The 22,790-nt window shown below is 42.3% G+C and overlaps 1 protein-coding gene across 1 annotated transcript in view; it reads left to right on the forward strand.

Moving 5' to 3' along the window:
* Window positions 1-5,941, forward strand: part of COLEC10 (collectin subfamily member 10) — a 26,649-nt gene extending 20,708 nt beyond the window's left edge. The window contains exons 3-6 of the mRNA XM_009277211.2: window positions 880-951; window positions 2,948-3,001; window positions 4,406-4,501; window positions 5,474-5,941. Of these exons, the coding sequence (XP_009275486.1) occupies window positions 880-951; window positions 2,948-3,001; window positions 4,406-4,501; window positions 5,474-5,865 (614 nt within the window). The 3' untranslated portion in view covers window positions 5,866-5,941. The remainder of the gene's footprint in view (window positions 1-879; window positions 952-2,947; window positions 3,002-4,405; window positions 4,502-5,473) is intronic.
* The last annotated feature ends 16,849 nt before the right edge of the window (window positions 5,942-22,790 follow it).

Here is a 22,790-nt window from a genome sequence, read left to right on the forward strand (position 1 = left end):
GCAGATCAACGCTCCCGCCCAGCTTGGTGTCATCTGCAAACTTACTGAGGGTGCACTCAATCCCCTCATCCAGATCATCGATAAAGATATTAAACAAGACCGGCCCCAGTACTGAGCCCTGGGGAACACCGCTCGTGACCGGCCGCCAACTGGATTGAACTCCATTCACCACAACTCTCTGGGCCCGGCCGTCCAGCCAGTTTTTGACTCAGCAAAGAGTACACCTGTCTAAGCCGTGAGCCGCCAGCTTCTCTAGGAGAATGCTGTGGGAGACGGTGTCAAAGGCCTTGCTGAAGTCCAGGTAGACCACATCCACAGCCTTAGAACTTTAGAACTTTAGAACTTAAACTATTAATAAATTAAAAAGGCATCCATTATTTTGGTGCTCTGAGGACTGGAAAGCACATACAGCAAAACTAGTAGCTCCCTATTTGCAGTCCTGCTTTGAGAAGGATTCCCAGCAAAGCCACAAGGACTTTACCTCAAGGAAGAAGGAAGGGCTTTTGTCTGGGGTGGAGAAAAAGAAACCTCAATTATAACCTGCTGTCGGCCTGGTTTGGTTGTGAAGTAAAATCAATATTTGAATACTCACTAGCAGTTTTATGTTGTATTTTCTGTAAGACAACATGATGTTTCTTGGCATTTGAACAGGCAGTTCTACTAAGGTGCCTTGCAATGTCCTACTGTTGTATCCCACAGTGGCAGACATCTGTGCTGTCCTCCTCCAACCATCCTCGGGCCTCTATTAATTTCGACTTTGCTGCACATGTGGACTGGCCACGTTCAGGAAAAATAGCAGCAGTAGAGACCTAAACAGTGCCTTGGGAAAGAAATGACAGAAACCATCCATACTCTTTTCCTCTTTATTTCTTCTCTTAGGAAACAAAGGACCTGTGGGGGATGCTGGTGACCAGGGAATGCTTGGGAAAATCGGTCCAATTGGTGGAAAGGGTAAGCTCTGGTCTGGGGATTTTCTTGTTTTTTCTCTCAAGGTAAATATGTGTTTTGTGAGAGTTCCAGGTATGGAGTAATATCAAATAACAGCTGTGACCAATGCTCTCCAAATAAAGTTATGCATAAAGATTGGTGACGAGAGCTAACTGAGATATTCTTGTTTTATTTCCCACGTGCAATATATCCGACTTACTTGGCTAAAATAATTTGCTTTATGAGTTAAGAAATCAATCCTCTTTGATGGTAAAAGAGGAAGGGAGAAATCTGACTCTTGTGAAGTAAATCCTCTGAGCATTCTAAAAGAGAAAGACAAATTTGTGCTTCTGCTTTGGATGCTGAAGGCCTAAGTCAATATTCTGCTGCTGCTCAGAATGCCACATCTTGTCACCTGCACTGCTGTGGGACACATGAGCAAGCAATGCACAGGACAGCTTGGTAAGGAAAGGATTTTAGGAGTTTTAAGAAAGCGCTCACGTAACCAGGGATGACAACTACTTGCAAATCAAGGTAGACTCCAAGTCTACCTGGACAATAATTTCATTAAATTATGCTCTATTTGTCTGAGAAGAGGCTCAGGCATTCCTTTCAGGTATTCCTAAAGAGCTACTTAAGAAGGAACATTACTTCTGCCACAAGGAGACCTGCCTTCAAAGCTGAGCAGGGACTCCACCATCCCCAGGGGAACTCTGTGGTCTCTAACCAGCCCATCAACCCAGGCATGTGGGTGAGTGGGTGGAACGATCTCTCCGGGGAGCTTCTCAAGCCAATATTTTTAATAAACCTTTGACGGCCTCTAGCCAGCCTCAATATCAGAGAAGAACAAAAGAATTCGGCCTCAGGGACTAATTTTCAGAAGTACTTAGACAACTGGAAACACAGATAATTATCTCCTAAGATGTCTTAAATCACCAAAGGAGACTAGAATTTAAGAATCCCACAAATTGCTTATCTTTATCTGTAAGTAAACCAATGCTTTGAGCCTTTAAATCAAGCTCATTCTCAACCTGAATGTACAATTTATTGTCCTCTTCTAGTTTTTCTCATTTTCTTCCTTTATTTGCAGAAGCAAAGGTCACTAAGTCACTGTTTAAATCTAACATTAAACATTCGAGTTCTTAATGAAGCAACCCTGAAATTTCAGCTTGTGAGTGTCAAGCAAAGCTCATTAAAATGACAGCCAACTCCTAATTTCTTTAAATAACACAACCATATAAAGGAAAAAGCACATCAAAACACGGCCATCAACAAGGCAGAGCAAGCACTAGTATTTTTTGACCTCTGAAGGTTTTAATTCATAAAAGAAGAGCTGACATGAATTTCAGATAAAGTCCAGCTGTTCCTGATCCAAACTACAGCTGAGATTTTTTAAAAAGCTAGTCACCTCCACTTAGATAGTAGCACAGCATTTAGAGAAGTATTTCTATCATTTTTATGATTTACAGAAGAGGAAAGCAGTTGGATGAAAATAAATCACATTTCCATGAACTATATCTAAAATGAAATGCTGCTCCTTACTGACCTCATTTTGTGTAGGTGCTAACTGCTGCCTGCACATGTAATCTGTTGCACACGTGAATTCAATGCACATCAACCTCATCTGGTGCCTCATCCCATCATGGAGCTACTGAACCCAGGGAAGAGCTCTGTCCTGCAAGGCAATGAGAAGACCCAGGTCTCACCTCTTGCAGATTTCTTGAGTGCTTTCAGCCTCTCAGGATCATTTTGCAGTTTGTATTTAAAGTAAGCGGTACCAGGAACCAGCAGCACACAAGATGCCTGTGTTATCAGTGAGTTAGCTATTAAAGGGTTCTCCTTTTTTCCATACACCAGAATTAATCATGGTTTATTTGACTTGGCATATCTGCCAGTACAGTACATCAGGGCTTCCTATCAGAAGCACACCGTTAATATATTATTAAAGAGGTTTTTCAAATACACTCCCCTGACATGTGCACTGTCTGAGATCTGAGAATATTTTTTCCTCTTTATTCAGGTGACAAAGGAGCCAAAGGCTTATCAGGGGTTTCTGGAAAAAAGGGAAAAGCAGGTATGCTATGCATCCTTCTCTGCAGAATGCTCAAGTCTGATGGGTCTTTGATTTCAGGGTTGGTTTGTCTGGAATTTCATAAAATTTTGAGGCCCATGGAAAAACTTGAGAATAGATGAAACAAACAGGAAGAGACTGAAAAGTTTTGTTTAGCAAAATGAAGGCTTGGGTAGGGACATGACTGATGCCTATGAATATACCAACATACACAAAATATGGAGAAGAGTTACCTAAATTAATGGGCAATGTTTGATATCATAAAAACTAACACATAGACAGGCCAGCAGTACATTTATACTGGGAACTAGGAGAAAGTTTCTGAATACCAAAGGAATGAAGTCCTTTAAGAGTTTCCTAATGGGAGCATGGGGACGAAAAAATGTGTTATTTTAGATAGAGCATAATCTGTTGTCAAATGAATGCAATGCATTTGCTTACAGGAGGAGAATTTGGATCTGATGACCCAGAAAGTTCTTCTCAGTCCTAATATCCTTAAATGTTTTCCCACCTTGAATGTCCAGCTGTGTTCATTTTTAAGAGATGCCAGTTTCGTTCTTAATGGGAAACCATCAGCAACTTATTTTCTTCCTGAGAATAACTCAGTCCTAATATCCTTAAATGTTTTCCCACCTTGAATGTCCAGCTGTGTTCATTTTTAAGAGATTTCATATGCGATGCCAGTTTCGTTCTTAATGGGAAACCATCAGCAACTTATTTTCTTCCTGAGAATAACAGAGGAACAAACAAAACCTATACCAAGCCAAATTTCAGTTTACCAACCAAAATATAACTGAGATTTCAGTGCTTGAAAGTTACTGATTATTTGAGTTGGTATCGACTATTACTGCTGTACCACAGCTGCATGCAGCAATTCACTAACATAGTCCTTCTACCAAAGTTTTGCCAATCCCACCTCTATGCATACTCACAAAACTCCTTCACTGAGAAAGCAGCAGTTCCCCATTTCATGGATGCTGTTGTTTCTATTAGAAGGCCAGGGAACCTGTGCTGTTTACAGACACAAAGGTAGACCTTTGGCATTCAGATGTAACGCTGTAGTGATCACCACGACAAGCCACACCTCTGCAGCTGGATGGAATCGATAATGAGAGGAGCAGAGGATGTGCAAATCCCACACTGATATGGGTGGAAAAAAGATGGCAAACTCTTCTATCTGCGTTTTTAAAAGCAGGGATTCTTAAGCCAGTTAGCAAGGGAGTATACAGAGCCAAAATATTAAGCGCTTTGATCAACAGAAGTATGGCCAGTGGGGCAGGGTGAGACTGGCTCTCCACAAGTGGAGGCCAAGTCTTCAGAAGGTTTGGAAGTGGGCTACAGACAACCCCCTGCACACACACAAATGCTTCTAAACAGATAAATCCTCTATCCTTTGTATTGCATCAGGCACGGTCTGTGACTGTGGAAGATACCGCAGAGTTGTTGGACAACTGAATATCAATGTTGCTCGCCTTAACACGTCCATCAAGTTTGTAAAGAATGGTAAGGATCTTTATGTATTTGATGTGATTTATTTGCCTCCTATAACATTTATCATTGCTATTCTTCTACCATTGCTGCTCTACGGCAGCATCCATAGATAACCCAGATAGAGGGTCCCACTGTGCAAGGCACTCCGAAAACATACAGAAAAGAGACAGTCTTACACCTCTATGGATATAAGCAGCAGACGACTAAAAGCAAAAACAATACAGAAATTATCAACAGCACAACAGAAAGAAACATGAAAAGCACAAGGCATGGCTTGCTAACCACCTCTGTACTGTCAGTCTGCTCAGGCTCAGCGGCCACTCAGGCAATGAAAGGAAAAAAAGGGACAATCAACTTCCAGCTGCCGAGGCATGCTCCTTGGCACGGCTTAATTCACTAGGATATACGCTGGTTGAGAAGTTTGCCTTCTAAAGCTGCTGAGCAGCCAGTTTTCTTCCTAGTCAATGCCACTTAGTGGCTACGGCAGCTCTGAATATCAGGCTGTATATAAAATGTCATATTTTAGCAGCCACATTGATTTTCCTCTACATGGAAAGGACCTGAAAAGCTATCTATTCCCCTGTGTTTCTATCCCAGGGCACTCTCTCACAATCTGTATTCAAAAATGTGCAATGCAACGGCGGTGATCCAAAGTTAGACATTGCTATTTGACTGTTTAGCATGCCTTAATTTGATTAGTACTAGATAGCCGTGAAGTAAAACTTACGTGTCACAGGAGACACGTGCCAATCAGGACTGAATAGTTCTTGTCCTAACGTGTGCAAGGTGCTTGCCAGTCGCATTAGTAGCATCAGTCTCTGATCATGTCCTCATCATTCATCACAAATTCAGTGGTGGGAATACTTTTCCTCTCTCCCTTCTATTAATTCTAATGTAAAAATCATCTCATTGTCATATTGGAACAGAAGCACTGTTCAATATCTGTTGACATGCCATTAAGCAATTTTTTCTTCCCCTGTGAAGTTATAGCAGGTATCAGGGAAACAGACGAGAAATTCTATTACATTGTGAAAGAAGAGAAGAATTACAGAGAAGCCTTGATCCACTGCAGGGACAGAGGAGGAACACTGGCCATGCCTAAAGATGAGGCAACCAACACCCTGATTGCTGACTACATCTCCAACAGTGGCCTCTTCCGAGCCTTCATTGGGCTGAACGACATGGAAAAAGAAGGACAGTTTGTGTATGCAGACAACAGCTCACTGCAGAACTACAGTAACTGGAAGGAAGGGGAGCCTCACGACCCAGCTGGCCACAAGGACTGTGTGGAAATGCTCAGCACGGGAGAGTGGAACGACTCTGAGTGCCAAGTCACCATCTACTTCGTCTGTGAATTCCTCAAGAAGAAGAAGTAAAAGTGCCGCAGAATGTGCCTGGCACTTGTACATACAATAACCCCTCTTCATTCATCCACTGTAGGGAGAGCAGACAACCAGGGATAGGGCTCAATCCACCCTTCAGCTCACTGGGTTAAGCAAGAGCAACTACTGTTAAGATGGCAGTGACCATAAAGTCAGCACAGGTCTGCAGGAGGCATCCAGCCAGTTGTGAATTTTTATTTAATTTCTATGTGCAATTTAGGGTAGGCATTTCTATGTGTAATTTAGGGGCAAATTTAGAGCACGCAGAGGCGAATATGATTTCACTAATGCCAGAAATAGTAAACTCTCTGGTATATTCATTACTGATGTGCTCTGCAAAGTCCACAGATGGTAAGAGTGTGATATTTGCTCATCTTTGACCTGCACAGGAAGTCCCAGTAATTTCCCTAGTGACTTCAGAGCTGGGAGAACAGATTTGCAGTTTCTCTTGAAAAAATCCTTCTTTTGTTACAATCATAGAGTAATTTAGGTTGGAAGGGATCTCTGGAGGTCATCTGGTTGAATCTTCCATGCAAAGCAGGGCCAGTTTCAAACTTAGATTAGAAGTTGTTATACTCTCCTTAATTTGGCTGTGCAATTATATTGCCTGATATGCAGGGGAGGACTTGCTTATCTCTGCTTCCAACTCTATCGTCCATTAGGTTGGTCTGAGGTGTGAGGAATTAACTTAGCAATGACACTTCTGCATGCAAGCCTGCACAGCTTGTAGGCAACCTGAGAATAGATGGAGCAGTTCTAGCCTCTGATGTCCCCCAAAATCTGCGAAAAACATAGAAAAGTCTAGCACAAAGGGAATAGTGCAAAGGAAGCAACACCATTGCTGTAGGCTGTAAACAGGCACATGAAATATCAGCTATACCAATGTGCATTGCTCTTTTTAACAAGTGATTCTAGGAACATTTTAACTCCCTAACTCAGTAGCCAGTGACATTTGATGTCTAATGCTAAAATCACGTGCACCTTTGCAACACAGGAAGCAGCTATAGAACAGGCTTCATCCCCCAAGAATCCAGATTCAGGTGTGGTTGAGCAACTTTGTCACGCACTTCAGTGGGACTCTCCACAAATGATGAGCAGTAAGTGTGAAGGCTTTGCTGTCAGTGCCCGGCTACTCAGATCTCCATGTCAGTATGCCCACAATGGCTCACATTTTCATATCTTTGATAATACTGAAGGAGCTCTTTTCTTCAGACACAGCAATGATTTTGCCTTCAGAAGTGAACCTGTTCTTAGCCGTGGTTCACCTTTCCTCACAGCACGAGATGTCAAGAGAAATCCCAGGGCCCCTGCAATGAAGGTCTATAGATTTTCTTTCCCACTTGACACTAAAAATGAAGGAATGATATCTGGAGGCTAAGGAGAATGCTAGACGCTAGGCACAGTGCAGCAATGTACTCTGCAGGTCACTCTGATCACCGGTTGCACATAGCCTTCCTCTGGGTATATGAAGAGCTGGACATGCCATCAGCTAGTAATGCAGAGGGTCAGCTCCAATTCTCCCTTCTACTGCTGTGTATAGCACTGCAAAGGCAACTAGACAACAGTCATACTTCCTCAACCTCACCCTCAAGAAGAAAATCCTCCAAACCATTTAGCTGGTTGTTAGTTTGACTCCAAGCTCATCTCTGAGCAATGACCAACGCAGGAGCATCCCAGGAGACTCTGTGACTCACAACCACTCTTGTAATCTAGTTTCTCTGCCACTTGTTCCTCCAGAAAACCACCTGTTGCTACCAGCAGTAAATGATCTGTGTTGCTGCACACCCTCCAGGGAACTATTCAGACACGTGAATGAAGTGGTGGGACCGCATTTCTTTTCATTGCTCCCCTACTACGCTATGAGAGTATTTGGACAAACAGGTTCACTTAGCACAACATATCTCATCCTGAATTGTTCCCTTCCTGGGAATTGATATTCCCCAAAATTAAGCAGAATTACACTTTTTAGGATCTATAGTAATAAACTCATTAAGCTAAACACTTTGGTTTTAGAATCATTAATGGGTAATCATAGAATCATAGAACAGTTTGGGTTGGAAGGGACCTCTAAAGGTCATCTAGTCCAAGCCCCCTGCAATGAGCAGGGACATCTTCAACTAGATCAGGTTGCTCAGAGCCCTGTCCAACCTGACCTTGAATGTTTCCAGGGACGGGGCATCCACCACCTCTCTGGGCAACCTGTGCCAGCGTTTCACCACCCTCAGCGTAAAAAATTCCCTCCTTATATCTAGTCTCAATCTACGCCCCTTTAGTTTAAAGCCATTCCCCCTTGTCCTGTTGCAACAGGCCCTTCTAAAAAGTCTGCCGCCATCTTTTTTAGAAGCCCCCTTGAAGTACTGATAGGCTGCAATAAGGCCTCCCTGAAGCCTTCTCTTCTCTAGGCTGAACAACCCCTACTCTCTCAGCCTTTCCTCATAGGAGAGCTGTTCCATCCCCCTGATCATTTCCGTGGCCCTCTTCTGGACTTGCTCCAACAGGTCTTTCTTATGCTGAGGGCTCCAGAGCTGGATGCAGTACTCCAGGTGGGGTCTCACCAGAGCAGAGCAGAGTAGAGGTGCAGAATCACCTCCCTGGACCTGCTGGCCACGCTTCTTTTGATGCAGCCCAGGATACGATTGGTAATGATAAAGAATTAATGACTAATTCAAGGCAAAGTTTCTTGAGGAAGAGTAATGCCTTTTAGAAGTTCAAGCCCAGGGCTGCTAGCCTCACTCACAGAAGGTCAGTCCTTACTAGTCATGCAGAAGTGGCATAGTAATGTCCCTGTGGGTAGTCACAATCACACTGATACCCTCTCCACACCTCATCTTCACTTCTGACCCAAAAAGTCACCAAAACATGCTTGCCAGACTGGGGGTCCAAATTCTGGAACCCTCTGGCCATACCGAGACCACTGGCTGACAAAATCCAAAGATGTCCTTAATGCTACAATCATCATGAACAGGCCATTTTCCTGTTCTTTAGGAGGGAACTCAGAGCTGGGAGAAGGTGAAAGAGGAGCAATACTTTGCTGCAGGATCAAGCTCTGTCTGAGATTGGACCAGACACTCTCCTTCACATACGAAATCAGGGAATACATGTCTAAATTGAAACTCTGGTCTTTTTTAGGAGACTGAGTTATAAGTAATCCTGGAGCATGCTCCATGTACGGGAAGGAATGACTGTCGCAGTCTCTGGCTGCATGGCTGAGGGAAACAAGTGAGGAACTTGTGTTGGGTTTCTGCAATGGAAAGGCTGGAACAGCCCAGTTCCACCATCCTCCTCCTCTCCTACCACACCAGCTTCATCCTTTCTTAAATAGAAAAAAAAAACCAAACCCAACCCTTTTACTCACTATGTATTCATGTAACATTGGGCAAGGCTATACCAGTTGAAACAAGTAGACCTGGGGTAGCTGCTCCTTTGCTAACTACAGAAGAGGGACAGTAGAGGAGCAGAGCACAGATGTTCAAGCTATCCAGGCATAAGTGTGATCAGGTGCTTGTGCAACCCATTCCTGCAGCACTAAGTCCAGTTAATAAATTTTGCCAAGAAGCCTAACTTACAGGCCAAGCCAAATAAAAAAGGCTATCCCACACAGGAAACCTGGCAGGTAGGTCCATACAGCTCTGCACCATGCCATGTGGACACAAGCTTGAGCCTGCACTAACTCAAATATTATAGCTGTGCTTTGCAGAAAAAATATTCTTGTTATAATTAAGAATTCGGGCTATATCACAGGTTTCACTGCTAGCCAATGGAAATTCACTGCGGTGGGTAAAGTACCTTAGGTTTCTACATGAAGTGGATGGAGCCAGGAGCACAGGAAATGGTGTCTGACTATTCAGGATTTATGGTCTGTTAGAGCTCGGCACCTAAACCATTTTACTCAATCCCAATATTATGTTTTTCCCATGTTTTTCTTTTCATTATTCCCAGTCTGAACCTTTCTTGTTTCAATTTATGCTCGCTGTTTCTTGTCCACCCACCTATCACCACTGTGAAGAGCCTGGCTTCGTCTTCTTGAAGACCTCCACATAGGTCCTGGCAGGCTGCTACAAGGTCCACCTGAAGTCACCTCTTCTCCAGGCTGAACAAATCAGGTTCCCTTAGCTCCTCCTCACACAGCTCTGGCTCCAACCATCTTGGAGGCACTCAGCTGAACTTGGCTCCAATTTTTCAATGTACTGGGAGACTCAAAAGGACACCGTGTCTAGATGTGGTCTAACAGGTGCTGAGCGGGAGGATAATCCCTTCCCTCAAGCTCCTGGCTGCGCTCCCTCTAGCACAGTCAGGATGCTGTTAGCCGTCTTTGCTGCCAGGGCACACTCCTGACGCACAGGCAGCGTGCTGTCTGCCAGGACTCCCCAGGGCCTTCTCAGTAAAGCCAGTCAGCTCCAGCCTGTATCAGTGCAAGGACTTGGCATTCCCAGACAAAGGAAACTTTGCATTTGTCCTTGCTGAATTTCATAAGGTTCCTGTTGGCCCATTCCTCCAGCCTGCCTAGGTCCCTCTGTATGGCAGCCCTGCCCGCCAGTGTATCCACTGTTCCCTCCAATTTGGTGTCATCTGCAAACCTGATGAAAGTGGACTTCATCACCTCCTCCAGGTAATTGATAAAGATGTTAAACTGGACAGTCCCAGTATATAGACCCCTGTAGCACTCTATTTGTCCTCTGGGCAGATTACAACCCATTAACCACTCTCATCTGAGCCAAATCAACCAACCAATTTTTACCCATCTGGTTGTCCACCCATCCAGACCATAACATCCTAACTCAGATGCAAGAGTGTTGTTGGAGACAGTGTCAGAAGCCTTGCTAAAGTTGAGATAAGTGACATCCACTGCTCTCCCCTCATCCAGAAATCCAGTCATTTTATCATAAAACACAATCAGGCTGGTCAGGCATGATTTAGCCATGGTAGATACATGCTGATCATTCCCAATCAGCTTCTCCTCCTTCATATACCCAGAAATGTGCTCCAAGAGGTCTCGCGCCATTAAGTTCCATGGGGACCAAAGTGACGCTGATCAGCTTATAGTTCCCTAGATTGTCTTTTTGGCCTTTTTGAAGGCTGCAACATTCACCTATTTCCAGTCATTAGGAACATTCCATGATCTCCGTAACCTTTCAAAGGTGATAGAGTGGCCTTGCAGAGACATCAACCAGTTCTCTCAGCACCTTGGATGTGGTCCATCTGGCCCCATGGAGCTTTCCAGTCAACCTCTCTCAAGTAATCCCTGACTCAACTCTCAGCTACTGCTGGTATGTCTCTTTGAACCCTTGCCCTAAGCACAGAGGAATGGGATAGCTTGTTGGTAAAGAAGGCAAAGAAACCATTGAATACCTCAGCTTTATCTGGGTCTGCTGTCACTACATCTCCATTCAGCAATGGTCCCATGTTTTCCTTCACAGTCTTTTTATACTAAGATACCAGTGGAAGCTCTTGTTATGCTTCCCGTGCAAGTCTCAACTGCATTTAAGCTTTGGATTTCCTGAGGCTACCCCTACATACTCAGGCAATGTTTCTAAATTCTTCCACTATAGCCTGTCCCTGCTTCCATCTCCTCTATACAGCCTTTTTGCATTGGAGCTCCACCAAGCTCCCTGTTTAACCACACCAGTCTACTGATACATCTGCTTGTAGATGTACAGTGAACACAAGACAGCTTCCTAAGATCTTGCTACTTCATAGCAGGAATACTACGGTGTTTTTCCTGCTCTTGGAGAGCCAGGATTTTATGATCTCCTATATTCTGAAGATTGTCATCTCACTGAGCGCAAGCATTAACTCCTGCTCTCCCCAGGTCCAGAATGCACATAAGATACAGATACCCATGGTAAATACAATGTTTTTAAAACTAATTCTAATTAAAATGATCACAGAATCAATATATATAAAAGAATGTATTTTCCTCGAACTTTTCAAACAATCTCACATAGGCATTAAGCAGATGCACTTCATTCACTGCCTTTAATCTGTTCAATCACTTAAAAAAAAAAAAAAGTACCTAGAGCAATGGAGTGCCACATTCTTGACCACAGCCACAAGAATATACAGGCATCTCTATTTAGTTTCACATACAGTCTTAAATAGTACATTGTAGTTGTAGTTCAACTGGCTGAAATGGTTATTAAGAGATGTAATTTTACACTGTGTATAATGATAAAAATAGTAAATGTGTCACAGAGAGAGGGATTAACTTCTGGTTATTTGGAAAGCATTGCTCTAGACTGTCTTGCTTGAATATGTTTGCACAGGTTCAAAAGCCATGAATTCCCGTTTCTTTTCTTCCTCTCTCTTTTCTTATTTATTAAAGTCATACGTAACCTGCTCAACATGTGTAAGAAAGAACGAGCAAGATCAAAGCAATAGCTTAATCTGGGTTGCTTTTACGCTTGTGTTGTAAGGGAGAAGAGCAAATGGTAGAAGAATTCTCTGCCTACCTGCTGCATGCAGAGCGCCCGACTGCAGCCATGGGGCCCCACCCGCTCCTGGCCTGGAAAGGTTTCTCCATGCGGATGTTTCAACACAGGGAGGAAAAGTTTCACTTGATTTTCATTAGGTGGGTGGGACCAGGAACTTGCATCGCCCTGTTCTGCAGACAGCAGTAGCAGCCTACCGAAGCATAGCTGCTAACTACACAAAAATCTCCGTGACTGAGAAGTGTGTGTGATCATGTGCATTTCTGAGTTCTGAATCCCTAAGTCCCTTAACATTCTCAGTGCTATACCTATGCTTAAATCCCACAGAAGTCCTGTGCCTAATCAAGTGCAGACCTACAGATGTTGGGGCAGTAAAGGGGCTGTAGCTCCTCCTTGGTATGATGCAGTACAGCATGGGCACATGTGCAGAGCCATGACCTTCTGATATGATGCAATTTCATTATGTATCTTCCCTTTCCACCCAGATAAGCGAAGACAAATGCAGCTCTTAAGTGTTTTACAAAACAAGCATAACTTTTTAAAAGTAGCCAGATGCCAATTACTACTTTGGTCTTACTGTTTCAGACATATTTCAATCCTTAAGAGTACAACAACTATAAGTAATGTCTTTTTGGAAACAGATTTCAGTCATGAATCCCCTGTTCATTTTTTCCCCTTACTAGATGTTTCAAGCCTTTGCTATCTTATTAACCTCTCAGCAGTGAATTGTCTAGCAAAAGATGCTAATTTTCCCAACTTCATACAATAGAAGTCTTTCTATCAGTTGCCCCACAACATTCCCTGAGCACGTGGGACACTTTACCATGTGGAGGGTGGAAGGAGCAACAATGATCAGTCAGTCAGTAGAAGATTAAGTAAAACTGTGCAGAAAAATGTGAATACAGAGTTGGTGGATGCTTAGCATGTGAACCGAGGAATTTATTTCCCACTGTGAGCCAGTTTCTAGGTCTTGAAAATGCTTTAAAGTTTGACAGAGGAAAATCTAAAAGGTTGTGAGTAGATCCAAAAAGAAATCTCAGTTCAATAGCTCAGGAACCCCAGAGCTTTCTGTAAGTTCACATATGCAAGAGAGAGAGTTTTCTCAGGACCTGAAGAAGTAGAAATACATTTTCTGCAAAACCAAGGACAATTACAAGTCTTTCCTTGTGAAAGGCACACTTTTTACATTCCTACTTTCTCAGATGTGAACATTTTCCAGTGTAGGCACATACCAGTGGACCCATTAAAGTTTAAGCAAGGAATGTATATGACTGCACTGCGCTGTTTTCTCCTTGGACAGGACAGTGTGTGACAGATGGTAGTGACCATGCATGCCATGCCACTAAAAGACTCTCATAAAAGAGAAAATAAGAGCATAATAATAATAGTAATAATAATAGCAGAAGAACTCTATATCAAAACTATCAAAGTAGCCATGAGAGTTTGGGAAGCAGAGGAGGGAGGTTATAAAATAAAGATAGGTATCCTTGCTTAACCTCCCCAGTGGTTCTAATTACATATAACTCATTCACTTCTGAGGATTCAGGCCGTGGTTCCTCCCAACACACAAGGATCTGATTCGTATCTTAGAGATGTCACACTGCATATTTTATCCTCAGTCCCTATATTCATCCCCTTTTGGTTGTTGCAGACAGGTAATTTTCTCTGTGCATGGAGAAGGGTATTAGCCAGTTCCTATTCCAATGGAGGTGAGGCTTACTAGAAAAGCTGGGAATGAGGGCCAGCTGCTTGTATTGGTCAGCAAAAGATAGAAAGTAGAGGAGAGATTTGGCAAAGGTTGAAGAGAGCCCCTCAGAAGCACAGTCCTGCATTGGTCCATCCAGAAGACCAATGCTGGGGGAAGGAACTGGAGAAAACCTTGCAAGAACACAACACAATCCTACACTGAGAAAGATGTTTTCATTTTTTTGCTAATAAGGTTAGCAAAAACCTGAAAACAGAGATTTTCTAGAGTAGAGCCAGACTGGGACATGCAAAGATGTCCCTGGAAGCAAAGATGTTGTTTAGGTTTGAGGTAAAGCGTGCCATCCCCTATTGGGCACCCAAAATGTGGGTAGATGCGGATTCCACTGATCCCCTGAACAACTGCTTTTGTGGGGCTGGAAGGACTCTCGGCAGAAGACCATCAGTTTAGTGTGGGGGAGGCTGGAGAGAGCTTTATGTCTGCCATAGATCCAAGAAGGAAGGAAGGAAGGAAGGTCTTATATTTGCTTTGCGTTAACCTTACCACAGACCACATGAGACTGTGACTCAGCTTCAGAGATACCACCCACACTACTGACCAGCACGAGAGGCCAAGAAACTCAGAAGTCTCTGGAAGGAAGCTAGGGTAGGCTGATACAGCTTCAAGCCTGGATGGGTTTGCTCTAGGAACTGATCCTGCTAGGCTTTGACAGAAAGAAAAACACAGACTTGGAGGGCAAAGAAAAAGAGCGTAACAACATTATTCATTCACTATGTCAAACATGCTTGGAACCAAGTACATATGTATATGGCATACAGAGTCTCTTCAAGTTACATTGAGTCAGTCCCTTCAATCAACCAGCCCAGACTGTTATTTGACTCATTTTAAGCAGCCTTTATACTTACTTCCAAATCACTGCAGAAAACACTGAACTAGTCTGGTCCAGGGATTTCTCTCACCTACCTTTAGTCATCTGCAAGGCAGATGTCCACATCAGGCCCAGCCACCATAAACTTCCTTTACAGTCGAGAAGCAGACAGAAATGATTCATATGATCTATTTTCAGATACCTATTTTAGTACAAAACAAATTGTTCCTTAAATGTGGCTATTTCTCTCCTGTTTGTAGTGGGGGTTCTAGCCAGGTAGCTCAGAGATACACATAGGCACTTGGTCAGCTGAATCCCACCCTGGTTTCTTCCACTGTGCACCAGGAACCCAAAAGGACTTCATGCAAGCTTAATTGCTTCTTTCTGAGTATAGCTAGATGTAGAAGTGTATGAACACAACATTAGTCATGTACAACAAATTACATCTTCAAAGTACCATATAAACACTAACTACACAGCAATTAGATGATCCTATTAGTAAAATAATGCACAGAATACTGACCTGTTTATTCTTTTGCTATTATGTAAAATTAATGAGTTGTGTTTTTTGACCACTGATTCATCCTTCTTCCAAATACCTGTGGATTAAAATTTAAGCTACTTAAATAGCTCCACAAAATGACCGGTAGGCAGAAAATGGCAAAGCAAGTATTTGAAATACACTGCTACACACTGTAAACACTCAGAAGGATATGTGAACATAAGGTCCCATCCCAAATCAGATTGCAGGGTAGAAGAATAATTTTGTTTAAAGGTGCACGGAGGCTGCTGTTTTAAGTTCATTTGGTTTTATTTTTTTAATTACTGCCTTGTAAATAAATTACAAAATTTTCCTGGTAGCTAATTCATTGTCCCTTTCCCTCCCCTCATCCAGCATCTCTGAGAACAATGTGCAAGTCCACTGTGAGGAGTTATCTACTGTAGAGGATGAAAACACTTGCTACATAAGAGCAGCATGTACAAGAAGTGGAAAGATGTCAAGAAACAAAACACAAAGACACTAATGAACACAAGAAACTATTAGCAGCTGTGAGTGAATTAAAATATTCATTAACATTATCTGTGTGAGTAAATTCTGTGGTTATCACATTGAAAATCATAAAAGGAAAGTGAGATAGTTGGTCTTTAACTTATTTTTCATAGTCTAAACCACATATTAGCAGAGTCCTTGTCCTCAGTGTGAGGACAAGCACGAACCATTTCACCTTCCTTAATGATTCATAAGTTAAAGGATGCTAGTAGAACCACAGATTGTTTTCTATCCAGAAATTGCATACATACTGTGTGTAATACTTATTTCTTCACGAAGGATGCCAGGTTAACAGGAATGCAGTTTAACTGGTTTAGGATTTATGAAGGAAAGGAAAAAAACCTCAAACCTGTTTGCTTTCCTATGAATCAAAACCTACTTGATCAAATGCTTAAACTTACCAAAACATTGTGAAAGAACCTGAGGCTGGGTGGGTTCAGTAGGAATTGAGTAGTTGAGATAGGCCTGAAGAAATATATTCACAGTAATTTCCTCTTTATAAATACTTGTCAGTTCATTGCATTTGCAGCTGAGAGTCCTCCAGCCTCTTCCCCAGAATGGGAAATCCTTATGCAGATGGGAGTAACCACAGATTTTCCCAAACTCATGGTCTTTTGAAATAAAGATACTGTTCTCACGTGTTATACTAACTTCTGATGCTGCTTCAGCACTTGGTGGATCAGAAACAGTTACTATTTGGAACTTGCCATCAGTGTCAGGGCTGGTTTTCAGAGGATGTAAGCACATCAGCGGGCAGCATTTCTCAATCTGACATCAGAAAATTGTGCATTAGAAATAGGGTTCATGTTCTGTAAGGGGCAGCCAGCTCCTGCAAACACCTGAGTGCCCTATGGGAGTTTACCATTGCAGAGGACATGCAAGCTCATAATCTGAAGTTCAAGGTTACAGAACAAGTATTTGTGCTTACTCTAAGTAACAAAAAATGAGACAAATGCTGATATATTGTGACCCATTCATCTCTATTACAGAGACCTTTGGAGCCTGCCAGGATGTGAAACACTGTAAACTTGACTCAATAAAATACATTCCAGATACTAATTTCTCTACAATCACCTATACATAAGAACATTCAAACACCTCTTTATGAACAATTTGAATTTCGTAATGAAATCAATATTCTTTCAGTATAAATAGATCACTGTGATGATCTGATTTTTCCCTTTACTTAATACGGGCATAGGAGCACACAGTGTCTAGAGGTGCAGAAGCATGGCTCAGACCATGTGAAGGCTTCTAGAGGCTGCATCAGCATTTCTTATCTAAAAGAAAAATCATAGCAATGGTTTTCCATCTATGATCTTAAAAGAGAAACAAAGTCCATGTACTGTACATTCCATAAAGAAGATAGAACACGGCAGTTTATCTGGCTCATAAGTTTTGTGTTTATTTTAAACTGATGTTAGTACTGAAAATTAATTAATTTCAGCACAAGCCTAATCAATCAAAGAGAAAAAAGGAAGAGTTTTGCCTTGGTCCGACCTACTCTGCACCCTCACTTTCACTAGCTCTGATGCAAAGGAGGCAGAGGGAAACCACGGCTGGGGGGACAGGACCACTTCATTTGGCAGCAGCTCAGTTACACTGGCTTATGTGCAGCTTGAACTACCACGAGAAAGTTCGTAAACACCAGAGGCATAGGATTCTCAGAGGCTGGGGTCAAAGACAGTTTTGAGATGAAGCACAGTCAGTAAAAGGATTACAGGTCTGCCAGTGATTCGGTTGTTGAAGAGCTCCCTGTCAGCCTTATAACTCCGGTAGTTACTTTAAGTAGCAACGATGCCAGTAGAATAAGACCCTGCTATTTTAAGCAAACTGAAACTAACTACAAATACAGAGGTTACTCATGATTCACTTAATGATGTCCGTACTTACATTCAAATAGCTCTTTACCATCCTACTAATAGTCATCAGATAAGGCCTAATTATGTGTATACATTCTAACACTAAGATAAATCCTTTTTATTTACAACTGAATAAACTCGAGTGCTTTGAAATCTATAGGCTCACTCCTTTTTCAGCAGTGTTTTTATGCTATTTTAAAACATTACAGAGCTTTTTTATACAAGCATATTTTAATATGTCTCCCTGCTTCTCCTTCCTGAATTCATTCATCACAAAATGAAGCCACCGTTGTCTTTTGCTTAATTATCCTTTGCCTTCTATTGGATTTTTAGCTAGGAATTCGCTCAATAAAACAAACAGTCCCCAAAAAGCAAACAAACTGCAACTGAGGAAAAATAGTGACTCCCTGTCAGCACTGATAGTTCATCAAAACACTAGATACATACTCCTGACCAGCGAGAGATAACATCGGAGGCCAACGCGTTATGATTAAAGATTAGTACGTCAAGCCCTGACTGATGACAAAGTGAGAAGAGACCCATGCTACCAGCAGCCCTAATGGCACGGCGCTGTGCTGCATCATGCACTGGCAGCACTTAGACAGCATGTCCTTCCACCCGTGCTGCTGAATTCGGGTTCCTCTGCAACCAGCTGAACTGTTCCTCTTTTACCCCATGGAGCAGGAGGGGGACAGGGCAGAAAAAGCAGTAAGTATTGCTGCTGTGCAGTCCATCTACCGGTTTCCCTGGGCAATTCTGTCTTAAACAACCAGTGCCACTTACTCATCCCTCATCTACAAGAATGTTATGCTCCAGTCTGTACTTCTGAGACTTTCATATTCCCTGCTGGGGACGATCCATGAAACCCATTTTCCCTGCTGGCTCACCTATGCCAAGAGCAGCACACTGACTCCTTGCAACATTTTCCTACTTGGTAACTTTGCTCTGCTCTGTCATGACCCTCCCTACCCACCCAGGCTCCTGCACCACATGAGTTCAGGATCCTCCTCTCTGCTATGACAAGGTTTTGTGTCTAAGAGGAATTTCTCAGTGTAAATGAATGGAGAATTGGCCCTTTGACTGCACGTTATACTGTACTGCTAGAGAACTGCAGTGCCACCAAGTCAAACAAATTAAGTGTTGGCAACCTTAGGAACATGGAATCGATGTTCCTGGAACAGGTCAGAGACCTCATTCTGGTCTCAGTAACACCAGCCTACTCCACCAAGGAGGGTCTCTGGCTCGATGCCAGCCTCACGGCTGTGTGGTGCCTGTGTGAAAGGACCCTCAAACTCCCTCAACCAGCCAGCTAAGGATTTCCCGCTTTAAAAGGCATCCTGGGATCATGGAAAGCCAAAGTGGCCAGGTCAACGCCTTTCCTCTCACAGCTCTGGGCACAGAAGACACTTCTGTGGGAAGAGGCCGTATCCAGAGTACCACCGCAGCCTTACGTGCTAGCCAGAAATCATTCCTTAGAGCAGCTCTGAGACCACTTTAAGCTACTCTGGGCACTGATTTGGTAACCAGCCATCCCTGGGACTGGTAGACCAAACAGGTGGCGCATTTATCTTCATCTCCTCTTTCCGGCAGGCATCCCAAGCTCAGTTTAACTGGATCAAGCGAGTGATTTCAACACTTATTTTTCCCCTTAGTTTGCTGATGCAAAAAGGAGTAGCATGCCATCAAAAGCCTGGCCCTGCCTGTTAAAACAAAAACTGTCACGTTGCCTCCCAAGAAACCTCAACAATGTGGTGGTATTTGCACACTAATTCATAATATGCACTGGTCCAACCATGACACTGAAGTTCTGTTACCACTGAATAAATACACTATACAAATGACGCTAAAGGGTTTCCTTATCATTCATCTTATGCAAACCAGTTTTATGCCTATTTAATTTCACTGGCTAAAGGGGAATGGCTCCTGAGTTTGCACCAGTATGAGAACAGAATCCTGCATGCAGTTTCCGGGAGCATGTTAAATTAGTTCATCCATAAACAAAACAGTCGTTTTACACAATCAATTTCAGGCTTTCTATTTTTGATATATAACTAACTATGGGATTAAGAGAGTCTGTGTTCTTTCTTAAGAGCAGTTTTGCAAGTCTGAAAGAAACACAGAGGGCTTTTGGGGGCAACTTCCCCCAGATCAAAAAAGTAACTGGAAGAAAGAAGCAGATCCTGATACTATCAGAAAAACCTTGCTCAGCTCTGCTCTGGCTTAGGGAGATATGTTTGTGCAGATCTGCCTGTGGGTAAACAGAGCCACATAGGTAGAGAATAATGTTACTGTCATTTATTGTTTTTAAACTTTCCATCACTTTGGCCATTCTGGCAGACCACACTTGTGCACACTGCAATACGAGGCATGAGATTAGCAGAGTTACATCTGCTTCCAGAGGGGCTTCTGATAATGCACTCAGATAAGGTGTTAAGGACCACGAATTCTTATATTGACATTACTTTCACCTATTACTCTAGTATCCTTAAAAATATTCAGCTCTTCCAGAAGTATGATGCCATACATCACAAAAGGTAGTCTGAATTTTGCTACATAGGACCGCTGTATACCTAATTTTCATATCCAGCACAATGTATGTCTATATTTTTCAAAATATTGATTTATCTCTTCTAATCCCTTGAGCTTATATGTGATGGTTAATAGCTGACTACAGATTTTCATAATTTAATGCATTTTTCTAATGTTTGGTCACTTGGGGGAAGGGGAGAATTACAACATTCAGAACCAGATATTTTCATTTCAATATATATTAAAGATATGCATATACTACATCACTATACTTGGAATTTAAATCATCAATTATTTTTATCATCTAAAAATGATAGAAACTGTTTTTGCAGTTCTGTGACAATGCCAACTTTATGTTAGGCTGCCATAAGCATAAGAACACGAAGGGGAAAAAGTTTGAACTTTCTATAAGTTATTTAAGAGAAGTTTTTAGTCCTTTTAGTTGTATAGACAGACCTTTCTATGTACAGTGAATCAATATACTTCTCTCTACTTGTTGACTCTGGTGGACTTGGAGCAGCATCATTAATTTACCCTGTAACATGCCAAGATGCAATTATTTACATAAAAATGCTATTAAAAAGCAGTCCAACACAAACATATTCTTTTGCCATGGAAACTTACAAATGCAATCCTGATTCTAATCTCTTAAAGAATCTAGATTTTTAAAGATTCAAACAGTATATGAATCAGTATTTGAAGAATCCCACATGGCATTGAAGCGAATCCTACCAGTAAAAATAATTTAAACAGCTACTTTCATTTAAATGATTAGGAATTACGAAAAAGTATTGCTGTAAATCTACTTTATTTTGTGCATATGTACATCTAGCAGTGAAACTTAAGACTTTACTGTGAAAACCTCCTAAAATTCAAGAAAATCAGTGTTAAGAGGAATGTACAGGTTAAAATGAATGGTATTTACAAGGAAGAAAAAATGACTGCACATGATATGTAATCATCAATAAAATCCACTGCCGCTGGAGTTCACACAGATTAATTGCGTGGCTAGATAATAAAACTGGAAATGTTTATGACCAAGTGTTATTTGTACTTCCTCTGTGTAAGATAAGGATAATCACATTTCTTGTTCCGAATCATAAACTGATCAACGCAGTTTTCCACCCACTCAGATTTCTCCCTCTGCAGGGCAGTCTCAACAGATTTAGGACCAGGCTGTGAAGTTAATTGGACACACGGTCTTCAGAATGCAAGAACCGCTTACACCTAATCACTTAGGCACAAGTCTGAATCCCATTCCCTTCCAAAACACACTTAAGTCAGGACCTGTAAGCATGCACCTCCAGAGCCTGGAGCCCTTCCCTGAAGATAAATGGATGGGACACAAGGTTCATGTTTAAAATAGGTCTAGAGGAGGAATAAGAGGTATCCATCTTCCTATCTGATAACCGATGGGGTAAAGCACTCAGAAAAGAGAAGAGGCTGGGCTCAGTGCCTTCTTTAGACTAATAGGGATTCAATCCCACATCTCCCACTTCTTAAAGAGTGCAAGAGGCATCCAGCTACAAGGGGCGTAGGGATGAGGAGAGAGCACAAGAATACAAACTGTTGCTTCTTCCTCCTTTAGCAGCCATGATTTCAAAGCTAAGCGGCTATTGCTGCATTTTAGAAGTGTCCCAAATGTATTTATGTACTAGGTATGCTGGAAGCATATAAGAGTCGGGGAGCCGACTGCTCCCCACCTAGAGCTTGGATTGGGGTGGGGAAGACAGGCATTTCAGGCTGAGCCATTTCGTGTCATCACAAAAGCACAACTGAGAAACATCACACATCTAAAAATAAAGGAATACAGTGTTAACGCCCTAGCTGGTTCAACCTCCGGAGCAGATGCATACACTTGTATGAAACCTTCTTAAAACGTTGTATTTAAAATTGCAGCTGTATATGTTGAGGATAAACACCCAGAAACACTGCATGGGATAACAGTGGCTGAAACAGCGCTTAGTTATCCCAGCGACAGGACACCCCATCCTAAGCCACAGAGGGAGAAACGACAAAACTGCTGGATAATGCCACACCCTTCATCTAGGGAAGATATTTATACTAAGAAGCATGAGAAAATGCATTATAAGTGGTCTGATGAACATGTACCTTTCTAGACCCTCACCTACCCAAAACTTTGACATCAAACAAACATTTTCTATTACTTTCAAGTAGTTGCACACAGTTGAGTCAGACTGAACGAAAAGCAGGTACACATGAAACGCTTTCAGTATTTTGAATAGGCAACCTAATTGGCGTCTTAAGAAAAACATAAAGGTGCAACCTCATACTTTTGAAGCCTGAAATATCTGTAACCAGAAGGTAAATAACTACCTTTTGCAAACTGACATTAGGAAATAACGCCTTAAGCCTGCTGGACCTGACTCAGGACTTGTGAATGAGGAGCTCTGCACTCCAGCGCGAACACTCACAGCGCTCCCGGGGAAGCCGAAAGCCACCGGCCGGACACGGC

This window comes from Aptenodytes forsteri, unplaced genomic scaffold (assembly GCF_000699145.1).
Source record: "Aptenodytes forsteri isolate BGI_AS27 unplaced genomic scaffold, ASM69914v1 Scaffold49, whole genome shotgun sequence".
In the NCBI taxonomy this organism is placed as follows: Eukaryota; Metazoa; Chordata; class Aves; order Sphenisciformes; family Spheniscidae; genus Aptenodytes; species Aptenodytes forsteri.